The sequence below is a fragment of the Notothenia rossii genome (assembly GCF_949606895.1).
Source record: "Notothenia rossii genome assembly, chromosome: 9".
NCBI classification, from domain to species: domain Eukaryota; kingdom Metazoa; phylum Chordata; class Actinopteri; order Perciformes; family Nototheniidae; genus Notothenia; species Notothenia rossii.
Window position 1 is genome coordinate 19609519 of NC_136907.1, and position 21831 is coordinate 19631349.

At 39.6% G+C, this 21831-nt stretch overlaps 1 protein-coding gene across 2 annotated transcripts in view; it reads right to left on the bottom strand.

The window, feature by feature from the left end:
* Window positions 1-21: 21 nt before the first annotated feature.
* wwc1 (WW and C2 domain containing 1) overlaps window positions 22-21831 on the bottom strand; it is an 89486-nt gene continuing 67676 nt past the window's right edge. For both annotated transcript variants that reach the window (XM_079649882.1, XM_079649881.1), the window contains 12 exons: window positions 19276-19916; window positions 15795-15912; window positions 14760-14930; window positions 13882-14074; window positions 13042-13182; window positions 12008-12057; window positions 9953-10127; window positions 9259-9423; window positions 9049-9141; window positions 7009-7239; window positions 6022-6140; window positions 22-4949 (listed from right to left, as the gene is read on the bottom strand). In XM_079649882.1, coding sequence (XP_079506008.1) covers window positions 4883-4949; window positions 6022-6140; window positions 7009-7239; window positions 9049-9141; window positions 9259-9423; window positions 9953-10127; window positions 12008-12057; window positions 13042-13182; window positions 13882-14074; window positions 14760-14930; window positions 15795-15912; window positions 19276-19916 — 2164 coding nt within the window. In that variant the 3' untranslated portion in view covers window positions 22-4882. The remainder of the gene's footprint in view (window positions 4950-6021; window positions 6141-7008; window positions 7240-9048; window positions 9142-9258; window positions 9424-9952; window positions 10128-12007; window positions 12058-13041; window positions 13183-13881; window positions 14075-14759; window positions 14931-15794; window positions 15913-19275; window positions 19917-21831) is intronic.

Here is a 21831-nt window from a genome sequence, read left to right on the forward strand (position 1 = left end):
AGTACTACAAAACACGATGAATTAGAAGAGAAGAACTTTTTTATTTGTTGTGAAACTACAAAACATATTGTTTGGTATTTTTTGTGCTGGTGAAATATTTACAACTCTGGTCGATAGTACAGTGTCTGAGAATACAATTCACAGCTTTTCGGGACTCTCGCGATAAAAAGAAAAACAGGAAAAGCACACCCAAATCACGAAGTGCAATAAATACATGCTGTGTGTTTCTCATAGCCGCCTCCATACACATTACCAGATTCATCACCAGTCGTAATACAAACAGATTCATTAGGGGGGAAAAAAAAACAATAATCAAATAAAAGGAAAACAAATGAACTTCAAAAAACAAAACAAGAATTATATCACAATCTACATGATGAAAAATAATAATTACGTGTGACTACCAGCATGTGTTTTTCTCTGAATGATTGTGCTTTCTCGTAGCAAAGAACCTACATTCCTTCATCCAGATGTTGTTATATATAAATGTTTTTGATTTAGCGGTTAAACAACATTCAATCGATCATCATGACAAAGTTCTTACAGACAGACAGTACTGTTCCTCAGAGTCCTATTCTTTGAAACTACCTGCTCTACAGTGGATGAAAACAAAAAAACTGTTGACATTAGGAACACTAATGCAAACCCTTCTCTACATGGACAGCTTCAGATCACACCATGGCAGCCAGGTTTGGACATATAAGACAAAACAAACAAAACAATGGTTGCTCTCCAAAAGGCACTCACTCTCACATAACTCCAAAGGCTTTCATTAATTTCACAGTGATCCCGTTACAGTAAAACCCTCAGACCGTCAGAGTTCAGCGCTGCGTTCACATTGCGCGAGGAAACCAGACCTGTCATGTGACTCTTTCCCACAAAAAGTAAACACGACGATTGTGAGGTTTTTCATCGTTACTCATCGATTTAATACATATGTTTTTATGATTTCAGTCTGAACAGTCTGATCGGCATTCAAACTACTTTTTTGTTGCTCCCCTAAGCCGTGACAGTAAAGAGAAAGTGGTGCATTATAGTGTATCAGATGTCGTTAATTTGAGGGGAGAAATACATGTGGGATGAGTCAAGATGTCAACAGCTAAAAGAAAAGGATTTTGCTTCACGCATTCAGGATGCATAATTATCTAAAAATGTTTCTCAGAAGAAGAAACTCAAACTGTGGTTCAGACAGCTAGGACAATGAAGCTTCAATCCAAAACAGTGTATTATTTTTAGTGTTTCCAAAGTTTCATGCCACTGTTGGAAAATGTATATATTCAATTATATATGGTGACGATGGAGGTCATTATTGAAGGTGGTTTTGTTATGGATTATAAGATTTGTTTACAATTATTTGACCCTTTTTTAATTACAAAGTGGGGGAATATCACTAAGTATGACCTTGTTGCTTAAAATGTATATTTGAATTCTCTATAAAAGTATTATTTATACATCGCAAATGAAAATATAGACTTTGTGGCACCAGGAAAAGCGCTATATAAATCAAATGTATTATTATTATGATTGTATTGGATCCCAATGGTGCACACGGTTGACACCATTGCATATATGTGCAGATGATACACTTTACAGATCTAAAGATAAAGTATTATTTGGATCACTGAGCCACAACAACATCAGAGTCCTTTATGTATGTGTTTGCGCATCAGGGGTTAAATCTTTGGTATAAATATGCTGTTCGATGTTTAGTTCAGAAACAGGACGGTTCAGACTGAAGGCAGCCAGAATAAAACGCTTCGTCTCTGCAGTGTGAACGCAGCCTCGGTGTGAACGTGCTCACAGCATTTCATTCACTTCCTATCAAGTTTTTTGTGTGTGTTTTCCTAGACGGGGTGAGAATATCTGTGGTTATCTATTTCTGTGATATGTATTGTTCTTATTAACACTTGTGCAAAAATATTCCTACTTTTACCAGAATGTGTGGTGAATATTCCTACTAGTAACTGGATATGTGTTCTGCCTATGTTCTTTTTCTTGTGGATTAAAAACTATTACAATGTGTAATTATCAGAAACGAGGCTGATTTAAATTGTTGGGACTTTTGGGAGATACACTTAAGGATTGGAGGGGGATGATGGGGAAACGGACAGAAGGTGGAAAGAGCCAAGAAGAAAAATCAACTCCCTCCGTTGGTGTTAAACATACACATAAACCAAGAGACAAAAGGTTTAAGGTCTTTGCTGGATCTGATCTATTATTCAAGCATGTTATGAGCTGCTGTTTAACTACAAACAGTGAAACAGAGAAACATCTGGAATGACAGCGGCAGAGGTTTTCATCATCAACATTCCTGTTTACACCGAGAATTGAGACATGATAATGAAAGATTGCGCCATGTGGTGGATACTTATACAAAGCACCTAAGGTACCAACACATGAAGAGCATGGTGACCCAGCAGGAGAGGAACACTGAGCATAACAGCGTCATTTGTTCCAAAAGTCACAGGTTAAGAAACTTCAGGTCCACTTTAAGACTGAAGTCCTGTCAATGATATAACCCCAAGAGTGCGTAAAAAACACATGATTTTGCCACTTTTATAAAAGTAAAAATCCTTGTTTTTGTCACTCTTTATTATTCCTGATCCGATTTGCTGCTCTACAATGTTGTCCGACTTTCTTTGATATTTTTTAAATGTTTTTTGGTCCTCCATCAACTGTTTTGTCATTTGAGTGCCAATGATTTAGTGCTACAAAATTAAAACTGAACTGACTTTGTTTTTCAATCCATCATATTCAAAATGTGAAATGATTTAGTGCCAGTGGGCGCATTCTACTAATTTTGGAGTGGGGTTTCTTCCTTATAAATATCAAATCTGCTTAAAATACATAAGAGTCATGTCTTCTATATGAGCAAAGATTTCAAATATTAAAATATGTCAACAAAAAATAAGTGATTTATCACCATAGGAGTTTTGTTTTAGCACCGTTGAAATGTTGAATAAAGCGCCAACAGCTGCTCATCGTTCAGGTACAAACACAAAGGGCCATCAAACAATAGTCGAGGTCCGCTGCTGATTTATAATCCGGTTGCCTTGGAAACAGAGTTAGACATCGTAAGTTTTCACTGAGCTGAATAGAAATCACATCACCAGAGCACAAACAGTGAACTGACTTCATGCCAGAGGTGAGGATTAAGAGCTGCTCTGCACGTACCGATAAAAGACGTTCTGCACTCAAAGCATGGAGGGGAATATCCGTCTCCTCTGATAGCCAACACATGTTACTATGCAAGTGTGAAAATATAACAGCATGATGAACAGATGAAGTTGGAACTACAAATTAGACCCTTGTCCAAATTAGCATGTCATTATCTTCTATAATTAGGACATTTGTTATATTTTAGACAGTTTTAATACCTGAAGTGACACTTTAACCCATTATCTATTTATATTTAACTCTAAATCCAATTGTTTCAGAATATTCTTTTTACATTTTGCACCCACAGGAAAGCAGCAATACTAGCAGTGCTAACAAAGGTTACTTGAACATGAACCTGTTTATTGATAAATAAGAGTATTTGGTTTTTGTGGTGAATTTAACTTAAATCGAAAAACGTAAGAAAACCTTAAAACCTGTATTTCGACATTCCTCACAAGGGTGGTTTGATTTAGGCAAACCTCCTGCAATTAAACATGTTTTTTTATCTTCTGACAATTATTTTTGGTCAGTTGAAGAGCAGGAAACAGGAAGTAGGAATTAAAAACCTGCATTTTTCTTGGCCTCTTGGGGGCAGCATAACAATACATAGTCTTTGAAACCATAGCTAGTTTAAAGATACAAGGATGGAATTGATGTGTTCAGTTTTGCTGGGACACCATGCTTACATTTGACATATCAGCTGCAGAACATCCAGTTGTAAGAGGCATGAGAGCGACTTTAGATACAGAGCGTATCCAAAACATCCAGTTAGAGGGAAGGGAAGTCTGAAATTAAAACTCTTTTAGTTCACAGTCTTCAAAAATACATCTGATCTTCCTGTCTGACAATCTTTGTGTGCTTCAACATTTAACAATCATTCCAGCGCATTCGAGGCAAAGGTTTTTGGATTTTATAGATTTTTCCAAAAACCCACTTTTTTTCCTTTCTTTTTGAACTTGTATCTCAAGTTTCTTAAAGTGCGGACTATCCGATCAACTACCTGAGTGATAGTGAGAGTTAGTGCTGTTTCTACACTTTGCTGAGTGTAACTGGTGAGAGACAATCGTTTAACTTTCGACCTACAATGAGAAGAATGTCGCCTCCTAAATGATCAAATCCAGTTCATTTGGTAACGTTTGTAAATCAAAGACTCGCTGTGTGTGTTGTAAATGATGCATGCTGATGAGGATTATATACAAACATCTGTGCTGTCTATAGTTTAAAAAAACAAAAACACATTGCTTGAAAATCAATGTTACATATCTCTTAAATTAAGATATTCATTTCTGGTATTTATCATCAGCTTTAGTACCATTGTTTTGTGCTGTCAATATACATTTATATATGTTCGTGTCTAAATGTGTCATTTCAGTACAAAACTCTGTGTATGCATATATGCAGCTTTGTGACGTGCTGGAATGATGTTACACACCTATAAACAGCCTGTTAGTAACAGAAACACAAATCAAAGTGGAACAGAGTGACATAATAATTAAAAAAAGAAACGCTCGTGTGCTATCACTAATTTACAAACATAGACTATCCACATTAGAAATGCTGAGCTCTTTAAAAATGTGTTTCTTCACGGTTTTGAGTGTTTTCTCTACTAAACACATTATTAATATTGTTTGTTTAAATTCTTCATAACACCGCCAAACATTTGCTTCATTTGAATGGGAACAGCAGGTTGAGACTCGAGGAGGAAATACTTTGAAATGCTTCTCTACACGTCGTCAGCCGGCAGGTCGGGGATGTTGCTCTTCGCTCGAGTGAAGAACGCCATCTTCTCTCTGAAACACACAGGAGACACTTAGAGGTCAACACAAGGACACAGCTAACATGGAGATGTATTTTTAAATTGGCTCTAACTGTAAAGCAGTTTCATTCAAATACTGTAATTCGTTCTTTTGTCAGCTGCTGTTGTCAGTCTATTCACTATGTTGTCATTATACTGTTTCTGTCTACTCTGAATATATGACATCATTGCATGTCCGACTGTCTTGTTTCATAATTGAGGATTGAAAGATATGTGTTTTATATTTGTATACTTCTAAAACAAATCCTGATTTTAAAGCTGAATAAAAAAATGAAATCTAGTTATTCTGAGCTCCTAGATAGTTTATGACCTTGTTTCTATAAAGGCCATTTTTCTCAAGCAGCTTGGGGAACAAAATCACAATCTATCAAATATGAGAAATAATTGTGTTTGATAGGATTCCTCAATAAATTATACAATGTAGCCCACCGTAGAGATCTTCCATATAAATTAGATAAAGTTAGAATGCACTGCTGTTATAATAATCATCTACATTGTATCATGATAAAGGGTAAATAGGGAATACAAAAAGTCCTCTTAAATGCAGAAATAATATTGCTAAAATCAGTAAATACTTTTCAAATAAGAATAACATTAAGCATAACCAAGCACACTTAGCTTTTTCACAACATGTTAGGCGGCAGTCACATATTAAAACAGCCACCATCACAAAAAAGATTGAACCGCCAACAATCAGGACACCTAGAGAGTATAACTAAAGTAATCTGGTTGTGCATCAGGAGACACAATAAACATATTTGTCCCAGCCTATGAACATCTCTGTGCAGAACATATTCTCACAGTCTACATCAAACTCCTTCCTCTGCCTCCTCCTGTCTGACATACAGCTTCTAAAATTCATTAAGAAGGGGAGTAAGTACCTTCACTGAAACTGTAAAGTGCTTTCTTAAGGGGCATATTCTTTATTGAGCAGTTTTGAACACATTCTGTCTGCTGAGGAGATCTGAGCACATGTCTCTGGTATTCTGTCTGTGCTCTTATGGAGACTCTTGTATTTCAGGAACCTGTCCGGTTGCGTGTCCCACCTGAAGGTTTGCACCTCGGGGACCTCCTTCCGGCTCTGGCCTCTGATCTTGTGGACGTCCTTGGCTGCCGCTCTCATCATCTTCTCCACCCGCTTCTCGTGTAGCTGCTCCTCACAAGTCTGAACAGGAGCAAGAGCACAGGACCATAGTGAAATCTGCTCTTCGTTATTTACAGAGAAAAGCGTCTAATAGAGGACTAAAGCGTGTGGTAAGAAAACTACAGCATCAGCAAAAATGTCTTTCATAATAACCACTTTTTTTGAATGATATATTTTCCCAGGATATTTAAATGTTTTGAATTTTAAGAACATTATGCAACTGATATAATGATCAAATAGTGAATAGTTAGAAATGTCAGTTTGTAATATGATATTGTGTGTTAAGTTAAAAATGAAAAAAAACATCCATATAATACTAACACAAGTCACAGCACATGATACACACACAAGATAAAAAACAACAAGTTTGTGTCTACTTGTCGTACCATCAATTCATTATGTAGTTTCATTTTAATATTTAAAAAAGAGGTAACCTAACTATTTTTTACGGGCTTCAAAATGTACTCAGTTAAAAAGTACCCATAACTACCAACTGTTTATAGAGTAACTGGTAACTTGACCTCACTTTATATTAATAGAACAATAATCGAGCCGAGTTCTCATTGGTCCCTCTTCTTTAGAGAAGACCAGGAAATGATGGATACACAGATCGTGTTCAAATCAATGACTCTAAATAATAATGATCACGCTGCCAAACACAGATTAAAGTTAAAGTAACAAGCCGGTTTTGAAAATGTATAAAGTACAGGTATTTGTGTTAAAAATAGAAGAAGTAAAAGTAAAAACTCGTCAGAAAAATAAGTAAAGTAAAGTACTGATACCAGAAAAATGTACTTAAGTATAGTAACAAAGTATTTGTACTCCACTACTTCCCACCTCTGCTCATAGCACACGGGCAGACAGACATGTATCCCCCCCGTCCCCTTACCTGCTTCTCGGCCTGCCTCAGGAGGATGCGGAAGCGCTCGTCCTCCTGCACCCAGGCGGGCAGCTCCCTCTGGCCGCGCTGCCTGGCCGTCTCCAGCTGCGTCTTCAGCTCCCGCAGCACCCGCAGCTCCTGAGCCAGCCGCGTCTGCCGTGTCCGCGACACCTGCAGGTCCAGCTCCAGGTCCAGGGACGTCCTCAGCAGGCCGTCCAGACCCTTCACCGGCACCGGGGGCTGAGGGGGGACAGGGGGGGGGCACAGGTAAGACATGGAGAGGCTCAAGACACAAACACTACGGCTGCTAAAAACAATTAGTTCAGGTATTGGTTACATGGCCCTCCCTATGGGCGTTAGTGAAGGCCATTAATGCAAAATAACTTGAAATCCCTGACTCCTCAGCCTATGAGAGAACACTAAACACTCTCCTTTTTTAATATAATGTATTTATAACTCATCACGCACTGCAAAGAAAAAAGAAAAGAAAAAGCAGTCACAATTTGAATTTATTTGCAAATACTGGCACCACAAACAAGTTACCATTTTTGTAATTCCTGACTCAGTCTGTGAAAGAACATAAATGCATTATATGAATTTATTATCAGCATTATCCTGCACAATAATTGATAACTCATCTTAACTTTTTCTATAGTTTTTAAAGTTTTTTTTTTTAAATACAGTTTCTAGTTCCTGTTGAAAAAAATATATATTGTTTTCCTAAAATGTGTTATTCTAGCTTTGGTTCAACATTTTTATGAAAATATTTCATAATTGTGCAAAGCTCACTGTGGCAAAACGGTATGTCATTATGGTCATTCCAATAATGCTATTTGAATTTAACACAAAATACTTTTTTCTCTTCTAATATCATTACTTTCTTACTCATCACTGTCTTGATGTGATGATTGAAATGTTATGTTTACAAATGTCACCTGTATTCCATTGTGTTGTGTATGCCCCGTAAAAAAACAGCAAATAAAAGGAAAAAAGCTCTAAATTAAAAGTTGAGGACAGAGATGTATTTATTAATGTATGTCTGCAAAAGTCTTAAGCGTCACCTGGGTGTACACAGTAACAGCTTTAATTTATTTGCAAACACTGTCACCAGCATGCGATGTGTGATGTAGATTTCCACCACGGTGATGTTCCGCTGCTGCTAAATTAATATGAGCTGGCAAATGTCAGAGCTGCATTAAACATTCAGACGGTTATTAAATATTAAGAGTCACTTGACGGAGAGTTGTCAGGCGGCTCTAGGGCTCAGAAAATGCAAATAGGCTCCCCCTGTCTCCCTCTCTGGAGGAAGGAGTTCATGCTCGGTAAACTTGCAGGTGGTTAGATCTGTGAGGCTGCAGTGAGGCGTACTGAGGTATAAGTGACTGGACTTCAATGTTAACTCCTCTGAACCTCTGGGGGGGGGGGGGGGGAGTCTGTCATGTCATGGCAACAATCAATAACACTGTCATTACCTCATGACACGGTTACCATCACAGAAACACTTTGGGGAGTCTGACACATGAACTGCGCTAAAACGTTTTTGCTTTTGAGATCGAGCGACGAGGAGACAGGAGTGAGGATGACCGCCTGAGGTCTTTCGAGGCGAGTAGACACATTCCTTTTTTGTTTTTTTTACATCTGAAATATTGACATTTCTGCAATGCGACATTGTAAAACATTTCTCCACCGGCTAACAGTCAAAACCGCTCCACTGGTTAAAAATCGGCTCAAAGACTCTATGGGTCAGCCTACCATAACAACATCATCTCTGACCCCAACCATGTTCTGAACAGAGAATGTTAATTGTGGGAGATACAGGGTCCAAAGATGAAATACAATTAGACTGAAGCACTCTTTGGTGCCCCAGTTAATCCTGAAATTAAATACAGAGTTAAATCCCAGGTCAAATGTACGTCAGAGGGTCTTAGACATGTTGTCTTCAGTGATTGTGGTCAAGTTAAATGTCTGTCTTCGTATTTTCCCTTGTTGATGTTGCAAATGGAGCTGCTGTGATATCTGACATTCAAGTATTATCATCATGTGTTTTACCTTCTTCATGCGCATGCTTCTTCTCTCCGAGGCGTTCCTGACAAACGGAGACTTCTTGGAGAGGGTGGAGCTGTCGCTGTCACTGCGATTTATCTAGAAAGCAGCAGAGGGAGATGTTAATTCACGACAGGGAGTTAAAAGGGTGTTTTTTCTCTCGGTCTGATGTCCTGTTGTTTTATTGTACTGCAGGTCTTCAGTGGCCTCAGTTACCCTGCAGATGTACTGGCTCTGGGGTCCGGGGGAGAAGGTCTTGGAGCGGATGATGGTGTTGCCCCTCATGAAGGGGTTCTGCTGGTGGACGTCTGGCCGGCGCTCCTTAGGTCGGACCACCGAGCTGTGGTGGGACAAGTTGTCCATGCTCGTCTCTTTGTTCACCTAGAAAAAGAATACAAGAGTATATCCATATAAACTGTCCAATACTGAATAAAAAGCTTATTATACTAGACAATTTATTGAACCCGAAGTTCAAAAACAAAGTATTTTTTGACATGTTTTAAACAGCTCCACCCAGGACACAAACAGGAAGGGCCTCATTTAATAGGATGTGAGAAGAAAAAAGTCAGAGAAAAAGGAAGTACAACATGACAATGAGAAGAGCATATCATTGTATTTCTTGGGAGATGCATTTTCTCAGTATGGTTTTTAAATAACAGTGGAGAATGGCCTTTTGACTTTACCCGACTGACTTGTATCTAAAGGTGTTTTCTGCTCAAAGATATACTACTTATGCTTTCCTAGTAATCCAAGAATGAAAGAAATATCTACCACAATCCAAATACATGTATCTCTGTATATGTGTTCAGATCTAATGTGTATAAGTCTAGTACTATTCCTGTGTGTGTATTGTACTGTGTGTTACAACAGTTTCCACACAACAAGTAAATATAAACCTTTTCTAAGTTACCTTTTCTGTGATGACTGGTGCACGATAAGGAGGAGGTTTGATCTCCTTCACCGCCACTTCCTCTTCCTCTGCTTCCCATTGGCTGCTCTCAGGATAAAACTCTTCCTCTTCAGGCCCCACCCCCCGCACGCCATTTCTTTCTTCATCGTCAAAGATGTCCAGGGGGTCACCATGCCTGACAACAACAAACATATACTCTCGTTTGTAGGGATGAATACTGCTCACATTAGTATCTCGTATCACTTCAAAACTCCTTGTTGTTTTCCATCATATCCGTGCAAGATGCAAAACATTCCTAACTGTACTCGGCCCTAAAACTGTTCCAGGATGTTTTACAGTTTTTCTCTTTTATTTACCATCTTTTATTAGATATTTGTAGTTCTATTTGTGTACCCATGAAAGTAAAATAGGTTGTAAGTGTGAGTTATATAAAAGTGAACAAAGAAAACGTAAACACATTATATACATTATATTCAACAGTATATACTTTGATAACTATATACAGTGAATGAAGAGGAAGAGAACATTTGCATGCCTTCCTTCCTGGGAAAGAAGACAGGTGTATGTGTGAAAGTGTGTGTGTGTGTGTGTGTGTGTGTGTGTGTGTGTGTGTGTGTGTGTGTGTGTGTGTGTGTGTGTGTGTGTGTGTGTGTGTGTGTGAGTGAGAGTGAGAGTGAGAGTGAGAGTGTGTGTGTGTTGACATGGGGACACCTGGTGATTGTCGTTGGACAGAGGGAGGAGGAAAGGCGGCGGTGTCATTCAAAAGAGGGGGAGGTGTATCCAAAATTCGGTACCACTTTACAATAAGACTACTCTTATAAAGGGTTTACGAATAGTGTGTGATTAATTTATTAATTAGGTTTTGAACACTTTATAAATCATTAATAAGCTTTTATAAGACATGAGATAAACAGGGCACCTGTGACCGGTTGCTTGCCAAATAGTGAGCCCACATTTATCTGTACTGATAAGTCTTATTAGAAATGGTAGTAACTCATTAATAAATGGTGATTTGTTTCACACTTTACAATAAGGCTCCCTTTTGGCGACTATAAATGTTATTAACTCGTAAATAAATGGTCATAAAGAGATGCAGAGAAACATTAAGATGGAAGGGGGGGAATCAACTCAGTGAACAACAGATACCAAGGATGCTGGCTGATGAAGAAGACGAAGTACGCTAAGTAGCCAATATAAGGCTTAGTCATCTTGCCAAATAGTGAGCCTGTGTTGATGTTTGAAAACTACGTTAGAACTGGTTTATAAATGGTTCTTAAGGATTAATAAAGTGTTTACAACCTAATTATAAAGCCTTTATAAGGGTAGTCTTATTGTAAAGTGGTACCCAAAATTCAAGCTGCTTTATGTACAGTGTGAAGCTGCCTTCTGCCATTCTGTCTGTGTGCGTGCGTGCGTGCGTGTGTGTGCAATGAAAACAATTATGAACTGTTGGCTGCCTGTGAAGCGGTACAGATAATCTCTAACCCCTTGATTCCACCGGGTCCGTCTGCGCCGCGTTACGGCGGCGCTGTGGAGTTCACCGCGATCGCTGCCACTCTAGTCAATGGGTGCTATTCCACCAGACGCTCCGCCTTAAGGCTCAGAAGCGGCTCAGAAGCGGCTCAGAAGCGGCTCAGAAGCGTTTCGGCGCTGGGCTCCGCTAAAAATACGCGGCTGGTCTATTTTCGACGTAAGTGTAAGAACATAAGGTTTGCAACACTACAAATATTTGCATACACTGTAAGAAATGTAAATTGATCGATGACATCAGTTAACGCTCAGTAATAAACCAGCATCACTAGAGTCCTGTTCCAAACTGTCTGATGTATGAAGGAAGCTATGTCTAGCTACATTTATAATGCAGTTAAATGGTGCGCTAACAGAGATTGTATAATTAAGATCCAGAAATTGATGCTTAAAATGTGATAAATGTTGCTAAAAGCTTGCAAAGATAAAAAGGGGAAAGAAAATAAGGAAAAGGACGATTGATGTTCAAAAGTAGGAATGAAAGAGGGGATAAATAGGAAAACTGATGACGGAGGGAGAAACACTCACCATTCATCGTCCTCAGGAGCTCCCACTCTGTCACTGTTGGAAACACGAGGCTGAAACCACACACACACACACACACACACACACACACACACACACACACACACACACACACACACACACACACACACACACACACACACACACACACACACACACACACACACACACACACACACACACACACACACACACACACACACACACACACACTTCATTAACTCTTATAATGATACGACTTACTTTTAAACCTTGGATGTTCTTTCTTGATTTACATTTGATTTTTTTGGTGTACCCATGTTTATTTGTCTTTTTTCTGAACTGTTTTGCTGTAACAATGTTAGTTTCCCCACTCTGCGACAATATTCCACTTAATGTCAAATAAGTAAATGTTTGTCTTGGTGCCCATTTGGATTCCATTGTTTTATGTTTACTTTCTTTTTAAAACTGACACTGTTAAATCTGGGGAATGTCTTCATACATCCCAAAAATGTAGTCACACCGACCATTTCAGACAGTATTCTATGGCGCCGTTAACGACACTTTCTATTTAATGCAAACAATGTTTCTAAAACCATTAACAGAGCACCTACAGCAGAGGAAAAACTCATCACTCAATTAGATATTAACTACACATTAGAGAAAATATTTGCACAAATAGAAAGGTTATTGAGAGTTATAAAACTATTTGTTTATGTTACTCTGGTTTGATAAATACTGGCTGCACTAATCTAGACAGCAGCAAATTCACTGTATACTTTTTTTAACCATTTTTGTAATAATTACTGAACCGCATGAAATGGTAGCTTTGCCTCCTGGATTCCACTGTAAAGCCTCCTCACAGGACTTCTGATTCTGAAACCTGTTTTGTTGTCTTATTACCAATTTGGATTATTTTGTCTTTATGTTTACTCTTATATGACTTCATTACAAAATTGTTAACATACTGACCATTTAAGACAGAATATACTCGGGGGGCGTGTTTAATACCTTAAGATTTTCTACCCGACTAAACTATTTAACTCCGGCCTCCTCACCCTGTCAGTGCTGCCGGCCGCTCGGCTCTCTTTGTCCTTGCTGCTGATCTCAGGCATGTAGGCGCGACTCAGCAGGTTGTACCACTTGGTGCATTTCTCCTCCGAACAGCTGACATCAGCGAGGCTGATCTGGGCTCCCGCCTGTGCGGAGGGGGGGGGGGGGGGGGGGAGAGGAGAGATGGAGGAGTGTTAAAGTTTCAGAAACATCTGGAACAACGCAGCGCGTCTGCTCAGAGAATTCTGCACTTTTGGTTTGCGTCCTTTTTTGTTTACTATAAAACAATGAAATGAGTCGGCACAGTGATTGATTCTCCTGTGAGTATTTCCATCGTTGCATTTTAATACAGTGGAACACACACAATGCAGACTTTATGGGACATGCCACATAAGTTGTGTGTAAGGTACTTTGGAAGTCTTCCTATCCTATCCAACATTTTCTTTGATTCCTTTGTTGTCTTAAAGTAAACTTTTTAAAGTTACGTTTGTTAAAAAAAATGTAAGCGTTTAATATTCAGTAAATCAATTGTGCTACTTTCTCTTTAGTTGTTTTATTTTATTCCATGTCATTATAAATGTCATCCTTTTTTAATGTTTTTCCTGAACACTAACAAGTCACCAGCTGACAGGCAATTAAACGCCTGATGCTATAATGATATTAAACTGAGTTCCCTTACAACAACAGCGTGTGAACATGTAACACTAAGTAGCCATAGTCTCTCAAGTTCCTTTTGAATGGGAAATAGATTCATAATACAATTGTATTTGAAGCTTTAACAGCTAATGATTAAACCTTGAATCAAATGACTACACTACTTTCCAGATTCAAAACCTCCTACTGACCAGACACTCTTCATGGCCCGACTTGCTGGTGTTGCAGATGTCGACCCTCAGTGTCTTCTGCCGCAAAGCACTGTGGGATATCTGCATGCCGAACACCTCGTTGACTTCCACCACGTCCTGTGGCAGAGAGCCGCGTGTCCTGAAGAGGCAGCGGGACGCCTCGGCGCACGGCAGCACCACCGCACGCACATATCTGCAGAAACAATGTGTTCACATGTTTTAATGTGTTGCCGTGCGTTAATTGGTTGCACAGGCACCACTTTGCCAGTGTAAACATAACCAGACGCCCCACAGGCACACATCTAGAGTCAGTGGAGCCGGCAAACACACCGGGCTGCAGGCAACAAACAGGACACGCCCCCAGTTTAGAAACTAAGTACACTTTAAACTCTCCACCTGTGTCTGTTTAACCCACTCATGCATAACTGTGTCATTATCTGAATGTACAAAATGCTTATTGATACAAGCTTTCTGTTTGTTCTTCTAACTGGTGGCTTTAGTTCCTTTATGTCTGTACATTTAAACCTAAATGACTCACTAAGCAGCTCATTTGATGGATGATGTACAAACAAATTCAAGAACCATTTTTTGTATATGTAGAAAAGTGCAAATATGCAAAGTAAAGGGAAGATGAAAGTATCAAATGAGCTGCTTAGCGAGTAATTTAGGTTTGAATGAACAAACATAAAGGAACAAAAGCCAACAGTTAGAAGAACAAACAGAAAGCTTGTACCAACATTCCCAATGGTTTATCTGAATGTACCTGCATTTTACCTTCTGTTCTGAGCTTGCGTCCTTATTGTCCTTATTGTAAGTCACTTTGGATAAAAGCCTCAGATAAACGAAGTGTAAAGTAACCTATCGGTAAAAGGACGTACATTTTCTGGTCAGCGGGCAGACAGAGGGCGCTGCAGTTGGAGAGCTGCATGACGTAGATGGTGAAGCGTTGGTCTCTGGACTCGTAGCGGAAGCCCAGCTGCACCTGAGAGCAGCCGAGGGCCAGCCGCTCGTCGTAGGAGCCGAGGAGCAGGTCAGCAGGGAGGCCCGGCCTGCAGGGAACACACACACACACACACACACACACACACACACACACACACACACACACACACACACACACACACACACACACACACACACACACACACACACACACACACACACACACACACACACACACACACACACACACACACACACACACACACACACACACACACACACACACACACACACACACACACACACACACACACACACACACACACACACACACACACACACACACACACACACACACACACTGAAATATCATGGCAACTGAGAATTTAACTTCAGGGTATAGGTATGGTGTTACAAGTTCTCTATTCAGAAGTATTCTTAACACTGAAAATGTGAACAAATAGTTGAAATGTAACAAATATTTAAGGAAATATATGCTGTATTAGAGCTGGGCAATGTTTCTTTATTATATGCATATACAGTAAGGGTATGAGGTTGACATCGTGTTGGACCATCTATTCCTGTTTTTTGAAGGGTAAGTTAAAAAAAAAAGGCCTTTAACTTGCCAGACTGTTCTATAATGTGCCTCTACCCACATAATCATTATATCCACAACATTGATGTTTATTCATCAACAATCTCATTTTGTAAATTTCTTGTTAAAGCATCCTACAGTCCTTCACAGCAATATCAATATCTAGGTATTTGTTCAAAAATATTAAAAACGCACAGCGCTACCCTACATGCCCAGATTGTGCTTAAAGACTCATGTTGAAATATAAAGATAAGAAAAAGAAATACAAATGCAAAGAATTCAAGATACATTTTTGTATATGTAAAACATCAGATGAAAGGACACCATCTAGGGTGTTTATCTCACAACATAAGCTGTAAGTAACAGCTCTTCGTACCTGCGCTCCGAGGGCTCGTACACGCCGCTGTCTCCGGCCACCGACTCGTCAGACACTGCTGAGGTCACGCCCATCTTCTTTGGCCCCGCCCCCGTCCCTTGAAGCTCGGGGGCCGAGTCTGAAGACACAAGAGGAAAGATACAAGGTGAGGATATGGCTAAATGTAATGTGTTTCTTTTATTGATTTCCAGTTGATGTGTCTATTAAGAATAAGGCTGGTGATATCCAACCTAACATGGTCTTCCATCAGAACCAACACAAAATAAAGTAAGTACTATTTAAGAACTTTTTCTGACCGGATATAAACTGAATGGTTCCTAAACAGATTATGTCACCTTGGCCTGAAATAGTAATTGTACTTTTTGGGGAATTTAAGAATGTCACATTGCAGTGAAGCATACATTTGTTTCAACAAAAGAGTATCACAAGGTTTCATCAAACATAACTTCATCTAATATCATATTCATCTGCTTAAAACAAATATGCATGCATATCTCTGAACTGAAAAAACTCTGAACCAACAAAAGATGGAGAAAGAGATTTGAAACCAAACACAGTCAGCTCAAAGTATTTGCTAAACCACGGACCCTGTGTACGCCCTACAGTTAACTTACAATATGTTTGTTTTATGCTCTGACATGTAATTAGGCTGTCCTTGCTTTGTTAGGGACTCCAGTGTAAACAATGAACAACAGCCTGCTGCCTTTGTAGAAGGGAATTGAGACGTCACAATGGCTGCTAACACAATGGTTTACCTGAATAAAATGAAAGGGCTGACTTATTGCTACTGATCTTAACACATGTATGGTTTATATAAGGGTGGACACTGTTGATGTGTGGACAGCCTTACAGTTTACATATGTTTACAGTCTTCCTATTTATTTATATATTATCACAACACTGAACAATCCTCATCCTAAGGATTCTGTACGTTGCATCGTTGGCAAAATTATCTGCAGCTATTGGTCATATGACTCATATGTAAATAAAGCTTTTGAATCTTTGAATCCTTGAATCTCCTGGCCTGTCTGTGAAGACTGAGTGTTGGCACATGTTGAGTCCTGGCAGCAGTGACGGAGCGTGAAGAGGAAACCGGACCCCAGGACCACCTTTCACCCGACGACGCAACCAGAACCTGAGTCACGTGCTGCTGCAGCGGCTGAGAGCCTGCTTCAAACTCCACCTGACCCTCACCACATTACAGCCACCATGCAGTTTTCATTTATTTCAGTTGCAGCAGCATCTTTGGCTGAAACGATACTCATGGAGGTTATTTTAGGTTTCAGGGTAATCTGTCGATCCTGTAATGAGTACACTTCCAACAGGAACGGCTGAAAGCTACTTTTAATATGTTGCTTTGTCTAACTTACAGAAAAAGGACATTCAGTTTACAATGAGAAAACTAAATCCTAATAAATATTGTTTTGTTTAATGAGGACCAATATCAACAATGTTGTCCATTAATTGTCTTTGGATTTACTTATTCAATTCAAGTCAATTTGACATCAATAACAGTTTAATTAATATACTTTTAGCTCTTTAAACCCTACTATTTGTATATTTTTGTATGAATGTCAATATGTTTATTAATTCTATACACCACTGTATTTATTGCAATATAAATAGTTTTCATATGTAATGTGGTAATACAGTACAATGTTCACATTTTAACTTCTTATGGTAATATATATTTTGATTTCATATTCTTATGGCACATTTTTTACTTCTACTTTAACTTTGTATGTTTATGGAAATATTTTAATTCCAATTTATTGTATTTTGAAATGTAGAAAATGTCACAAAACCTAATGTCCCCTAGAGATAAATAAATTGTTCACGTTCACGTTCACACACACACACACACACACACACCCCCCAGCAGCCGTAATCCTACACCTCCTCACCTCCTCTCCCCCTCTCATCGTTGCTCCCACCAGCAGTCAGGTTTCACACACTGTATCACATTTCTCATCACACACACACACACACACACACACACACACACACACACACACACACACACACACACACACACACACACACACACACACACACACACACACACACACACACACACACACACACACACACACACACACACACACACACACACACACACACACACACACACACACACACACACACACACACACACACACACACACACACACACACACACACACACACACACACACACACACACACACTGAAGAGGAGGATTCCTTGTATGCTGCTTTCCAATAAAGTTGGAGTGTTTTCTCGGAGGTCTGGTGTAACGGAGATAAAGCCGTTACATCAGCAGCCTCTCTCCATGTCTCATGCAGACACTTCATCACTGTTATGGTTCTCCTGATATGAACTGGGATCATCATTAGAGCGCTGCTGAGTTTTTATGCACACATCCTTTTATTGCTGTTGAGATTTGAAATGATTGCTTTGAGGATAAAAGTCCCTCCCAAGTTTAATGACAAGGCTTTGTATCTCTGTTTGTTTGGAAGACCTCCCCCCTGAAAACAAACACTTCAGTCTTCTGTGTGGTTTAGGCTCTTCAGTCACAATGAGAGGCATATCTAATGCTGCAGCATACAGGGATGTTTAGACAACAGTGGGCTTTCTACTTTGTGTCAACAGATTGTGGTTGTCTCTTTTCCTGACAGTGCCATTATCCACACAGCACAAACAGGCTTCACAGCTTGGTGAAGAACAGATGTTTCAATGCAACAATTATAAAGGAAGGACAGCAACTTCTTTAAGCAAGCTTGCAACATCAGCACCAATCCATGTACGGTGTATATATATGTGTATCTCATTGTGATCATTCCTCACCGTCAGGACATGCAGCTTCTTGAAATGTAGCTTTTAATTTGTTTTACATTTTATAATGTATATAATGTGTCCCGTCTAGATTTGAGATATTTTGCTTATTGAAATGTCTATTGCACAGTATTCAAATGTATTCAGTATTTTCTTTATATGGTGTATTATTTGGATACTCTAGTGATACATTTTATACTATGAATATGTATATATATTTGTTGTTGTTAATGTTAATTTTCTATTATATGAATATCTTATTCTATCTTTTCAATATTTGTAACTTAATAATTGCCCAATTTGGGATGTATTAAGTATTTATCCATCTATCTAATGAATCTTGTAATAGGGGAATTTGCACATGCAAACATTCAAACATTTGTTTAATATTTAGCACACAGAGGAAGAACAAGGCATCTTCTCCTCTAACTCGACGTGTCTGCACAGAACCCTGAAAAAAACCCTTTCCAAAATGTTGAGATGAACTGGAAACAAGTGTGTGAAAGTGTTGAATCAAAAAAGAAAGAATACACTTTTAGACCAACCCCAAATAAATAATATTGTCCTGTATTTTGTACAGATTGTGTTTTGCTTCACATTCTAAAACGTTTGAGATGAACTGGAAACTAGTCTGTGAACCTTTTGAATAAAAAAGTCGTCTCTTTACCTTTGACCTCCTCGCCCAGTGTGGTGTTGTGGTTCTGCGTCTCCTCCGGCCCCCCCCTCTCCTCCTGCCTCTGCTCCTGAGAGTCCAGGCTGAGTTCCAGCTCTGCCAGCCTGCTGTGGAGCTCCAGATCCAGGCTCAGCCCCCCCGGCCCCGCCTGGCCCGCGAACGTCTCTCCGGACAGGAAGCTAGTGTCCGTTACCAGGGGCGAGCAGGGCGGAGACAGAGAGGACAGGGAGGAGCGGGGGGACAAAGAGCTCATGGAGCGGGGGGTCTCAGACAGTCTGAGGGCCTGGATCCTGGACGACCCCGACTCCCCCACCACGCCTCCTCCAGCGGGACCCCCTCCCACCTCTCCTGCTCTGACCTCAGGCGTCTCTCCGGATCCTGTTACCACCTCGTGTTCGTGGATGGTGGTTATGGAGCTGGAGGGCCGGTAGCCCCCCTGCCCCCCCTCCTGCAGCAGGCTGTCCAGCTTGTTCTGGAAGTCCGGGTCGGCCAGCTCGGGCTGCTCCAGGTAGATGTCGGTGAAGCTGAGGGAGGAGGTGGAGCCCAGGCTGGAGGTGGTGGCCAGCGAGCAGCGGCTGGAGGTCAGAGACCCCCGACTGCTGCCCGACGAGCAGGACAGGGTGCTGGCCGACAGCCTGAGGGAGAGACAGCAAATTAATAAAACATTTTGCATGTTCCAGAACAGTTGTTATCAAGCGACGATGCAAGGAGTTTTTAAGTTATCAGGCAGTGGCCCAGAAGACAGCTCGTGTTTAGGCTTTTGAGACCAATCCCAAATAAATAATGTTGTCCTACATTTCAAGTGTTTGCGACACATCTGACTGGGCTCACCGCTTTTTGAGGAAGTTCTACCATTTTAAAAGTCTTCAGGATCTGTGGATACCGTGTTATAATTAATTTATTAAAATAAAGTAACCTTTTTTAAAGAAAATGTAGACCGCAGGACTTCTTTATTACTGCTTACTTTCTAAGAAAAAGTTTTTGGAAATGCAATCATATAAAGCCTGTGTGGATTCCTTGACAACCATCCTACATTCAGAGGACATTTCTTTCAAACAGAACATAACATACTAATAGATTTATATGCGATTTATAATAGATTTAAAATCCCTGATGACCCCACGCTGCTGTCACACTTGTCAAAATGCTTTGGATACAAGCATCAACTTGACATAATTGTTTTTAAACGAATACATTTTATAGCTCCTATAAACGGCATATTGCTCTATTTCACATTGAGTTTAGTGATAGTAAATGATGAGAAATAAAGAGGCTTTAGTGAAGACAACAGAGTAAAAAGACACGTTTTTGGCAAGAAGAAGAAGAAACATGAAGATGGATAAGCAGAAAACTACATGGCTACAGGCAGACTCTGTTTCCCACGTCTACTATATACCTCCCTGTCTGCTCACTCTTTTATTTGCCTTTCCTTAATAAAAACAAAACAAATTTCACCCAAAACAATGCAGCTAAAACAGATCACAATAATGGTTATAGTTCTATCCTTTTAGTTTGTGTATGCCTCCTATTTAGTATATCTTATATATTCTGTAAAGCATAAAACCCTGCTCTTTTCCTTAGCATTCAGCACTTTGTAGATTGTTGCTTTTAAATGGCATATTGTTTTTACTATATGCCTGTTATTATTTGTATACATTATTATTTTGTTTTTACCTTTTTATTTGTATTACTTTTCTTATACTATGGTATGTGAGCTGGGCTGTGTGATTTGTGTATTTTATGAACACATTTAATTATTTCTCTGTACAGCACTTTGGTCTGGAGGTTTTAGTGCTTTACAAATAAAGCTGTATTGCATATCAAATAGCCTGAATGTATGAAATTTGATATAAAAAAACGTACCTGTCAAAAATGTAAGCTGTAATTGCACAATCTGTTTGGCTTTTGTGTCTTATTCTCTATCTTAGCACAGCAGTAGAGATGTTCATTGCAATTGAAAACAAGTGGAGGGCCTAAGATAGACCTTAGATATTGAGAGTGATTCCTCCTGTAGCCGTGTATTAAAGCTCTGTAATGAAAGCAGAGAGGCTCTTTAGCAAAGACAGAGAAGACTTCCTGTCCCCCGGGGAGACTTTTGATGTTTCTCCGACCAGAAGGTTGGACGTGAACAGAAATAGAGTGAGGGAGATAAACGTGCCTGAGGAGGAGACAGAGAGGACACTGGCAACGACTCAGAATATCACTGTTGAATTTAAACTGTCTGAGTGTCAAATATGAAACGATTCTGAAAATAAGTACAGTTCTTACAGCTGCCTTGCGTCAGCTCATAAAAATGTGATTCCCTCCCTAGGATGTTTATAATTGGGCTGGAAAGAGAGATTTGTGGCGAGTGAAATGAAAACGACGAGGAGAACAAAATGGCTTTCATCTTCTGCAAATGTTTGGTGATTAAACATTCAAATACTTCCATCGCGCCAAATGTTCTCAACCTCCCCTTCCCTTCAAAGCTCTGCTCCCTTCTCTGCCTGATTTGAATCTAATGACTAAATGTTTTCCGTCCATCATCTAATGGTCAACGACCTTGTGAGA